Here is an 11401-nt window from a genome sequence, read left to right as displayed (position 1 = left end):
GCACTGCCAAGCTGCCACTGCTGGGCCCTTGAGCAAGGCCCTTAACCCTCCCTGCTCCAGGGGTGCTGTATTATAGCTGCCCCTGCACTCTGACCACAACCTCCTCAGTTGGGATATGTGAAGACATGTATTCCATTGTGCTGTAATATATATGTGGCAAAAATAAAGGCATCTATGCCCCCATTCTATTCTATTCTGTTCTATTCTATATGATAAATGGGTTAATATAAGGACAAATCTGACCTGGAAAAAAAAGGTAGGAGCTAAATAACAGTGTCTCAGAAACAAATAGGACTTCATGTTTTACATTGTGGAAAAAATGAGCCAGTATTTTATAACCAAGAAAGCTTTGACTAGATGTTACACCTGTTTGTCACTTTTGGCATTCCATACTTGCGCCGTCGCGAAAACACCTACATTCACGCGCAGCACGCAGTAACAAACGGGGCGGGGACAGAATCCTGCTGCGGGCGCTGTGATTGGTCTGTACGTGAGTATAAAAAGCCGGCGCGCCTGTCTCCCTCCCTGCTTGTGCGCGAGCTCACTTCAGAGTAGAGTTTTGCTGAGTAACGGACGGCTCACGCGCAGAGAATTTCGTCATCGACGGATTTTTAAAAATAAAAATTACCAAATGAAGGAAAGGAGGTCGTGTCAAAAGACGTCCTTTCAGCCAGGAATGGACTCGACTCAGAACGTTAAATGTAAGATAGTGGTGGTGGGAGACAGCCAGTGTGGAAAAACCGCTTTACTTCATGTGTTCGCTAAGGACTGTTTCCCTGAGGTGAGCAAACAGCTTTCTGTCAAGTATAAGTATAATGGTTAAAAAAACAATTAGTAATTATTAACAATTCTTTTTTTCGTGTGTAGAACTATGTTCCCACCGTGTTTGAGAACTACACCGCGAGTTTTGAGATTGACTCTCAACGGATTGAGCTGAGTCTGTGGGACACTTCAGGTAAGTGTCAGCTGTAACACACACACACACACACACACACACACACATATATACATACATGAGTCTTTGGGACACTTCAGGTAAGTGTCAGCTGTAACACACACACACACACCCATCAGTTTTCCTGATATCAGTTCCTCTTTGTCAGATTTTGTGTGCTCTTACAACACACTCATCCTCCTCCTCAAAACTATCAAGGAACGTTCCAGGAAAAAACAGGTCGAGATAGGGTGCCAATACTTATAACCACCAAGCAGTTTGCATTAACCATGCTGTAGCTGCACACACACCCATCAGTTTTCCTGATATCAGTTCCTCTTTGTCAGACTGTGCGCTCTTACAACACACTCATCCTCCTCCTAAAAACTATCAAAGAACGTTCCAGGAAAAAAAAACAGGTTGAGATGGGGTGCCAATACTTATAACCACCAAGCAGTTTGCATTAACCATGCTGCAGCTGCACCGTACCTCACGTCGTCGTATTAAAGAGGCTAAACGTGACACTCGGTCGTCACAAGTCGCTATTTATTTCGTCGAGTTCTCGCGTGAAGTCCGGTTTAGGGATCGACCCTGAGGACCTGATCACCTCGACGTGTCTGGACTTATCTGAGGCTTGAACGTCGGCGCTCGACGGCGTTCCCACATGGCAGAGGACAATTTCTTTGGTCGCTTGTCTCGATGGTTTGTCTTTCGAGCGCTAAATGTGAGCTCAGCTAGGACACGAAACTCCCAGGAGACAGAAACCTGAACAGGCAGAAGCATGTTCAACTCTTCTGATTTTGCAAGCACACACTCCAAGTAGTTTTCTTAAATCTTCTGTTCAGACGTTACTCACTTTAAATCACATGACCGTGAGTTTACAGGATGCTGTAGCAGAACTTCAACTCAGCTTGCTCGTATTTTTAACTAGAGCTTCTTGGACTTTTTTTTTTTTTCTTTTTTTTAAGTAGCGTCGGTTACACAAAAGCAGGAACAGCTGATCCTGCACCCTCACCCACCCGCTGTGCTAACACACAACACGCACCATCCCACCACGCCCTTTTGTGGAAACGCTGAGAAATCATGCTGACACTCTCATTAGAGGAGTGTGGAGAGTGAAACCATGGCACCGTCACTTCTGAGCTAATGTGAAATCATGTCTCCTGAGAATCGCTTCAGCTCGGCCTATAATCCGCAGAGCAGTGATGTGACCTTTTTTTTTTTTTTTTTTTTTTTTTTTTTTTTTTGAGAATCACACCGTCAGATTACGTTCCAGGAGCGAGTTGATTTACTTGTGGTAACTCTGAGCTACCTGGGAGGCTCCCGTCTGTGTGTCTGGGTTAGAGTAGTGCGCTTTATCCTGCGGTCTGTAAGCAATTACCTCGTTCCTGCCGATCTGTTTTTCTTCCAGCAAAGGAAAGATTGGAATTTGGCATGCAGTGCTCTGGGTAATTTCTACAGGATTGCAGTTTGACTCATCATACAACTTTGTGTGTCTGTAAGCGGTTTTCAAGGCCTTGCTTTTGGCATTTACTTTAATGCCTCTGTCTAGGCCAAGTGTACATGCACCTTTCACAACACGGGTATGGTGTTAATACGGAGGGTGAGACAGAGAGAGAGAGCGAGGGATCTAAAGATGGAACCAGGAAGACAAACTGTTAGACAGGATAGGTGGCAGACACACACTTGTAAATGTGTTGATCAAGAGTACCAATTTGCTTGATTATACCCTTCCAGGCTGTATCATGCATTATGAGGTTTAGATCAGGACGAGTTGTTTATTGAGGTGAGATTGAGGGAACATCACATCACTTCAGAGTCAGACTTGTACTTGTAACTTGTTACTTCACACAGCACTCTCTGGATGTTAAGACAAGGAAATGAGCTTAAGTTCCAAAGAAACTTTAAAGCATGAACTTTATGTTAATGTAAATCACCATCTTGTGGTCCATCAGATTTAAGAATTTGGCATTGCACAGGATGGCCTCGCAGATCAATAATTAGTTTGTTTTTAAGCCTTGTTTAGCCGACCCATATAAAGTACAGCTTTAGCATACAAGCTTCATTGTCTTCTGTCCGTTCTCATGACTGAAGTTTTGCTAGGTTGCATAATAAAACATTTTCTGATATTACATCAACATTAAGTTGCTGAATTGAGCTGTTGATTTGTTGTTGTTCGTACCATTTATCACGTGTCTCTTGTTTATCTGGTGTACAGTAAGTGGTGCTGATCATGATGTTTTGTTTAAACTAAATAATGAGGCGAGAGGAGATTGTATCTTGTCTGTTTTAATAGTTTTGTAAGTTAAGTTAATTTCTTAACTTTAACATATTCAAGCCAGGCTTGTGTGAATTTGTTCAAAGGCTTCCATCAGACCTGGTTGTCTTGTTTTTTTGCTATTTGAGGCGTTGTGAATGCCCTCCTACCCTGGGGGGGTTTCTTCTCTCTATCAATAATCCCCTTATTGATGAAGGGCTTCATCCCCTACAGTTAAAAGTCCAGGGGCTAAATGTCCAGTCTTTGAAGAGTTCCTATCCAACAGCAGCACTAATCAATACACTCACATGCATCCTGCTGGGTCGTGTACTGAGCTGCCTTTTGTCTCTGTTATCTGAGGCCCAGATAATGAGCACATGCAGGCAGTACGGTCCTCATTAAGGCTTTAAACCCCACCATTTGGCTTGACGGTGCATGCTGCCTACCACGCTTTCTATAATGGCTCAGTTTGGCTTGATGCCTTTTAGGAAGCGTGTTAGAGGACGTTTTTAACTGCCACTTTAATTTACACTTTGATCTTGCTGACTGCTCTCGTGATGCCCGGACTGGACCTGAACTTCCCGGTACATGGATAGGACCTGTTTTATCAAGAAAGGGAATGAATTATTTGAGTGTTTTTGTCTTGGAAGGTGACAAAAGGCAGCTGTCATGATCATGTTTTTGCCAAATTGTTGCTCCATACCCCTCTCCATGTCGCATGCTCTGTTATCTTGAACAATAAAACGACTTTACTTTTACATGGTTTTACTAAGCTGTCGTGATGTGTACGTATCCACGCTAAAACCCAAATCTGAGGTAAGCAGACAGGATCTCGCCTGTTCCTCACATCTCTCAGCTCAGGAGTCTTTTCCAGACCCTCGTGCCTTACATTCCACTGATGAAAGGTTGCTACAAAGCTTCCATTGTGTAAATAAGCTTGGGAATAACTGCTGTGGAGTCACATGAACACTGATTTCCGTTGAGAGGATTCATACCTCTGTTAGCCTGAACGGAAATCGGATTGGAGCATATCCTGTAGAAGTGTTGCGTTCCAACAAATTCTTTCTCTTTTTATTAAAACTTGAAGCCAATTGTTTTTGCGCTTTCAACAGGACAAAAGTTGTTCAGTTTTTTAAAACTCAATGCTTTAAAAAAAATTACCTCTTGGAAAGGAAATGCATTTGTTTAATGTGATATTCTCTCTCTCTCTCGTGCTCTCTCACACAAACTCTCACACAAACACACACACAGCAGCTGGACATTCCACAGAATGAAGACACAGGAGAATGAGAAGGGAACCATGTGAGCAAGATGGATATATATGGTTGTGTGTGTGTGTGGGACAGAGCGTGAGTGCCTGAGCAGAAGGACATGTCCTGAAGCTAGTTGTAACGTGAGTTAATGAGATGCTGCGGTGAGTGGTGGAAGCTAAGGGATTTCCTCAACACAGGCGAGTCATTGAAAGGTCACCTATTAATGCATCTCTAACAGAAGTGTGCACTACACATGCACCACCCGAATGTACTAGACATTCTCCTAACGCAGTAACATTGGTTGTACAGGAGTACAAAATATTGACCAAACCCCCACGCAAAGACGGTTCGGAGAATTTTAAAGTACTTTTCCTTCAAGGATCGCCTAGAGGTCGATGATGTCGTTTCCTGACTCCTGTTTATAGACACTAGGAGACACTTTATCTCTGCCTGGGGTTTACAGAGATTAGACAGGCTTTGAGCAGGATTGTGAAAATATTTAAGGGGCTCATGCTTATTGTTTTGTTTGTACTTTTCCTCTTTCCACATTTTGCTGCGACTTGTGCTTATGAATGATTATAAAAAGATTAACTTGTTTGCTCACGAGTTCAAACGAAATGATTTTCATGCTTTAAGCACATGGAAGTGCAGAGGAGCAGAGAATTCAATTGTAGCCTTTATCCTAAAGGTTGTGTTCGGAAAGTGTACAAAAGATTCAGGCTCCGTATCCTGTGGGTGGAGCTTCTGAGGCTGAGACGAGGATAAACGGCTTCCTTTTCAGACCCTTTATTGATCACACTCCTTGTGCACGCTCTCTCTCGCTCTGTGTGTGTGTGTGTGTGTGAGACCTCCCACGTGTCACACCGGACACAAATGAAATTCTCCAGATTCTTGGCTGAGAGCTGTGCATGTGGGAAACGGAGAACCCCTGCACACAAAGGATTTTAAAGGGCCACAACTACTAAATATTATTTCCAGTGAAAGCTTCTATTTTGTTAAACATAAACCTTTTGTGTATTCTTAACGCAGAGCAACAAGCAGACAGCGTATTTGCAGTACATGTGGCTATAATGGAAAGTGTGTGGGTTTTTTTTTTTTTTTTAAAAAAGCAGCCTGTTGTATACCATCCAGTCTCAGTTCTCTCAACCAGGTTTTGTTCCACGTTTTTGCTCAACGTTGTTTCCTTCTTCCTTCTTTGTGTTCCAGGCTCACCGTACTACGATAACGTGAGGCCGCTGTCCTACCCCGACTCTGACGCAGTCATCATCTGTTTTGACGTCAGCCGCCCAGAGACGCTGGACAGCGTTCTTAAAAAGGTGTGCACCACTTCTATGTAACATGAACCATACAGCTCAGATTTACCTGAACATGATGTCTGTAATGAGCATTCTTTTTAAATGTAATCTTTAGATTTTTGTGCCACATGCATGAAGTTTCACACAGACAGGTGTGTTTTAGTTTCACTCACTGTTGTACTCACTGCTGAACAGAATCAACGCGCTGTGAAATGTTAGGAAGCACGCTGGCCTTGGGGAAGTATGTAACTGCTAAAAGAATCTGGTCTAAAACCACTTCCTGTAGAAAGAGGACACATAATCCCTGTAATACATCCAGAGCAGAGATGTGGAAAGCAGAACCTCAGAATGAAACATTTCTCATAAATCAGTGGAGAATGTAAAGTGTCAACAAGTCCGCACACTACTTTCCTCTCAGAGCGAATGGAAGAAGGCTGGATTGGTGTCAATCAGCAAGTACACAAGTCTTATTCAAGCTAGGATCATTGACCCTCCTGCTCTATGTGCATTATTGTTCACATGGCAGCTAAAGATATTGAGTTGACTTTCTAAGATGTTCCACTGCTTAATCGTGAGGGTTAAAAGCTGCCGTTCGAGTCTTCCTGAGGTTGTATTGGTTGACTTGGATTTGAGAAGGAGAAACTTTCAGGCCCCTCTGAGCAAAATGGCAGTGCCAAAGGATCCTGGGAAAGGGAGCAGGAAAGGTGCTCATGTTCCTCAGGGAACAATTGGCTGTGTGTGTCCTAGTGAACCGGATCCTGGTGACTGCAATAGAGATAAATGCTGCAGCGTTGCATTATCAGAGATTAAACCATCCGGTTTTCTCACACACTCCGGCTTGTTCTGTCGGGGAAAGGAATGTGGATCACCTGTGAGACTGAAAGCAGAGAGATCAAGAGATAGACCCCATGATGGATTTAAGAGCTACCTACTGAGAGATTGAAAAGAATGTACAATCTAAATATAGCAAGAGCCATTTCAAATGATAAATTGTAGAGCAGTGCTGAGAGAATTCTTTTAAAGCGGCTCCTTAGGGTCTTCGTTGACTTGCTGGTTTCCATAGTGCTCATGGTTTGCTCTGTTCTCTCCTCCTGTTAGTGGAAAGGAGAGATCCAGGAGTTCTGTCCCAACACCAAGATGCTGCTAGTCGGCTGCAAATCGGACCTGAGAACAGACCTCAACACCTTAGTGGAACTGTCCAATCACAGACAGATGCCGGTGTCGTATGATCAGGTGAGTTGCCAGCGCTGACCAGATCTCGTCTTTCTCCCCTAAATGCTACTCACTAAGCAGGTTTCTGTCTGTGTCCTTCATTACACCATCATGTCCTTCTGTCTTCTAATAATTTTAAAAGTAATTATGATACTAAAGATTATGAGTTGAAGGTATCAGATGAAAGCTGAGTGAAATCAAGTGTTTTCAGCTTAGCCAAAGCTGCTCTGAGATCAAACACTCAGGCATTCAACTGATTCAGTTACTCTGATGACCTCAAAATGAATAAAGCTTTACCTTCTGGCAAATGTGTGTATATTATTTTAACACATGTGCTGATAACTCCTGAAATACTGAATGGAACAAACACCACTTACAATTACTTGCACCAAGTTAAGTACCAGGCTGTATTAAAATGGTACCATGTTTTTCATTACATTCACAGCAGCACAGCTAATAAACATGATTAACTTATTTATTTATTTATTTTTATTCTAAATTTGTACTTTACAAAATATTTGGCTTGAAGCTTAAACATGTTCATCTTGTCTCTCAGGGTTCTGCGATGGCTAAACAGATCTCAGCTCCATACATCGAGTGTTCAGCGCTGCAGTCAGAGAACAGTGTACGGGACATTTTCCACGTGGCGACGCTCGCTTGTGTCAACAAGAACAACAAAACTGTCAAACGCAACAAATCTGCACGTTCTGCCAAGCGCATCTCGCACATGCCTGGCAGGCCTGACCTGGCTGCTGTGGCAACAGACTTCCGCAAGGACAAAGCCAAGAGCTGCACTGTCATGTGATCTCGTCTAAAATGACGAAGGCATTCTGGGACATGTGGGTGGATAAAACAGCGGGTGAACGGAGAAACTCAGTGGGGTAAAAAAAAAAAAAAGTCGACTAAAGAATTACACAGTGGATTAGTGAAGGAGAGACACTTTCACTCGGCCGGTTTGCAAATGCTGTATGCAGCCGTTTCGCTTCCTTTAACCTGACAGCAAATGGAAAGTGTCTTAAAGCCATGACTCGCCCGTTCCCCCGAACCGCATCCCCTAGGAGGAAGTGCAATTCCTCTAACCCAGCAAGAGGCCATGCTTCTGGAAAGAAACACTTCGTGACAAATTTGAGGAGGAACTGGCATCGAGGCACGTACACGAAGAGCAACAAGTGGGTTTGGGGAAGGAAGCTGAATCTTGGACTGTGTGAACCGTTCGCTTCTCTCCTGAACGAGAACTGCATGGAGCAGAAGAGAAATAACTGTTTATCACTGTGCTTTTGATTCACTTCTCTTTTTCTGCATGGCTGCTTATCCAGATGTTCGTTCTCTTTTTATAGCTGAGCTCAGCTCAAATTATTATGCACATGTGGTCACCATGGATACACCACTTCTACAGTCCTCCTTTTGCCATTTCAAAAGCTCATCACATTTTCTGAGGTTTTATATTTAGAGAGAAAAAGAGGATTTGAGCCAGTTATTCTGGAAGGTCTCTGGCATTGTGGCTAAGACTAAATAATTCACCACATAGATTGGTTCAGGACGGAAGGAAGGGTTTCTGTCCGCTCCTGTAAAACAAATACAACACACACGAACAAAAATGAGCAGTCCTAAAGTGTCCTCAATCAATGTCATGTTTGCTGAAGACCGCATCTGCAGACATCTTAATATATTGTATAACTGGCACAAATCCCACATTCCTGTAGCTTAACATAACAGTTCATACATGTGTTCAGTTCCTGTTCAATATGGCTTGAACAAGAATATTAGGAGGATGTTATCTTAAAACCGTAACTCTACACCTTCTGCCATGTTGTTGTTAATATCACAGCTCTGAGTTTTTACATTATGCCAGAGCTGTATGGATCTGTTGAGAGCTTTATTAACATTCATGAACTGCGTCTCGGTGCAGCAGTACGTTTTCAGGGCAGAGGCGTTTTGTTTTCTGATTTATTTAACATGAACAGCTTTTTTTTTCCGCTCTCTCTTTTTTGGGAATGGGAAATGAAAGGCTGTTGAAAGTGACTGTACAACTGCTACAGAAGTGAGAACAGGAACTGATTTGTTGTTAATTGTGGATAAAAACTATGACGTGGAGTTTGTTAGAAAATATCAGTCTGCACTTCAGCATGTGATGGTGTTGGAATATAATCATCAGTAACTCTGCATCACACATCCCTGTTATCAATAGTTTCCTAGAACGTTGTGCCTCTGTTTTAACTCGAACTCCTAACTAACCGGTATTGCATAAGCCTCGCTAACAAAGCTGTTTATTAACCTTGACATCACAGAGAAACTCTTTCAGTATCTCCTTGTTAACCAGCATGAGGAATTTTTCTGTTTTACAGTGGGTTTGATTAAACGTTTTGTTTTGTCTGGAGAGACGAACTGTCTCGAGTCGACGTGTGACACGTGTTTTATTTGTACTCTGTGTTACACTATGCAGAGGTGTTGTGTCTGATTTAAAGGACAGGCAAATGTTCTCTCTTACTGCTAAAGAGGGAGAGAGAATTAAATTTGTTTTTTCTTTTTTTGGGGAAATTTTAGACCATTGCATAGGAAGGTCAGTAGTTGCACTTTTTATTTAAAATTTTTTTTTTTTTTTTCCCTTAGACCTTTAGGCTTCACGTCTATTCATGTAGGCAGTATTAATGTCTCCTCTTTTGTATTTAAGTGTTAAATTGTGTCGTTGCTATAAAGTTAGACAAACTTTTTTTTTTTTTTTCCCTTCATCAAATCCAAATATTTTCTGTTGCTGTCTCTCATTTAATATTTATTGAATTGTTTTGTTTTGATCAACTTATTAAATGTAAAAACAAATTAAAAGCATTTTGATATGAAATTATGGTTTGTTTCCTTTTGTTTATCCTCTATTGGTTACGGATGTTGCAAGGGTTTAGAACAAAGCTAATCAGCTGACTAAGACAAATCCAGACATGTAAACATATGACTGAGTCTGTAAGCAATAACTCAGGAGTCGTCATTCTAGGAAAAACCCCTGAATTTCTCTGTATGGTGAGCAGAGGCTTTTTTTTTTTTTTTTTTTTTTTTTTTTGTTCCCCCTTCCCTTCCGCTCGCTCTTAAGAAACCGTCGTCTTTGTGAAATACATTAACATGGTTTTATTTTGTCTGCTTTTACTTTAAAACTTTGATCTTTGCAGGCAAGCACAAAAAGGCCAGTTTAACAAACACACATGCAACCGTGTATGAAAATGGACAGCATTTTATCTAATATTTAGATTTCAGCTGTAAACACTGCTTCTGTACAATCCCATCATTTAAATAAATAAAAACTCCAAGCACTCTACAGGTCAGAATGTTTGGAAAATGATTCCCTTTTCTTTATAGATCTCTTTAACACAAACACATTCACGAAGCAGCTTTACAGAAGCCTGGATATACAATTTGAAGTGATTTGTTTAACTCGTTCTCGAGACCGAGGCGACGATGAGTAAAAACATCAAGAGGACGTGAAGAAACTGGAGGATCTGAGTAACACCCGTGTGTGTGTGTGTCTATCATTTCTCCTCTAGAACTAATCACTCATGTTTGTAGTGTTAAGTGTGTTAATATGAACATGAGTAATGAGCTGAGTTTTACAAGGGGTAGAAATAAAGATGTCTGTCTATTTATTTAAAGGAACTACATTCAGGAAGATTTACCTACATAGGAGATGTAAACTAAGTGGTGTGTGTTGAGGCACGTGCTAAAGGATGGGCCGGTTAACATCATGCACATGAACCAACACCTTTTTTTTTAACACCTGTTTGGGTTAAAGGAAATTAAATCATAGCTGTACAGCTGAACACACACACACACAGGATGTAATTGAAATTGTGTTCCTCTAAGGGATGTTTGTCATGCTGCCTGACGTCACTTTTTTTGTTTTACTTTTGTCTGATTTGTTTACTTCCATCCTACTGTGGCATGATGTCACAAACTCCATCCAGACCTACGTACAGCAGAGATCTTACCTAGCTAAAAGCAAGCACAGTAAAATCACCGTTCATGAATATTACACCGAGTCGGTGTAACTAGTTCTGATTTTCTCAGACTTTTCTTCACCAGTGTTCGTTGGGATGAACTTTCATTAGGAACTGAAGTAAGGTCTGAGGTCTGTTCTGTTACAGACGAATCCAGCAAGAGTTTCTACTGGATTCCATGATTTCCTCCCAGATTCACAGCCTCTCTGTTGATCTCCTCTAATCTCTAGTACCAGTAGAATTTTATTAGTAATTCTATCCAGAGCCCTATCTCTCAGCCATGTTTATGATTCATGGGAAGATGATGATGATGGTTTCCTGTGTTCCAATTCATCATCATTATTTATTTATTTTAAGATTTTACAGTGTGTCCCAGTCCTATTAATCATGATCTTAAAGATTTTCTTAAAATATCAAACCGAACAATTCTCGGTCTCATCTGTCCAGCCGTCTCTCTGTCTGTCTGTCTG

The 11401-nt window shown here is 41.6% G+C and overlaps 1 protein-coding gene across 1 annotated transcript; it reads left to right on the top strand.

Moving 5' to 3' along the window:
• Window positions 1-541: 541 nt before the first annotated feature.
• rnd3a (Rho family GTPase 3a) lies at window positions 542-9700 on the top strand. The gene is made up of 5 exons (XM_060859527.1): window positions 542-781; window positions 868-955; window positions 5651-5760; window positions 6838-6972; window positions 7508-9700. The coding sequence occupies exons 1-5, from the start codon at window positions 632-634 to the stop codon at window positions 7754-7756; spliced, it is 732 nt and encodes a 243-aa protein (XP_060715510.1). The 5' UTR covers window positions 542-631; the 3' UTR covers window positions 7757-9700.
• The last annotated feature ends 1701 nt before the right edge of the window (window positions 9701-11401 follow it).

Source organism: Tachysurus vachellii, chromosome 23, assembly GCF_030014155.1.
Source record: "Tachysurus vachellii isolate PV-2020 chromosome 23, HZAU_Pvac_v1, whole genome shotgun sequence".
Lineage (NCBI taxonomy): Eukaryota > Metazoa > Chordata > Actinopteri > Siluriformes > Bagridae > Tachysurus > Tachysurus vachellii.
Note: the sequence above shows the minus strand (reverse complement) of the source record. Positions and strands in the feature narration are given on the sequence as shown.

Coding starts and splice junctions, on each gene's coding strand:
- rnd3a (XM_060859527.1), top strand. CDS start 632: ATGAAGGAAAGGAGGTCGTGTCAAAAGACGTCCTTTCAGCCAGGAATG. Junction 782..867: donor CTAAGGACTGTTTCCCTGAG/GTGAGCAAACAG, acceptor TTTCGTGTGTAG/AACTATGTTCCCACCGTGTT. Junction 5,761..6,837: donor TGGACAGCGTTCTTAAAAAG/GTGTGCACCACT, acceptor TCCTCCTGTTAG/TGGAAAGGAGAGATCCAGGA.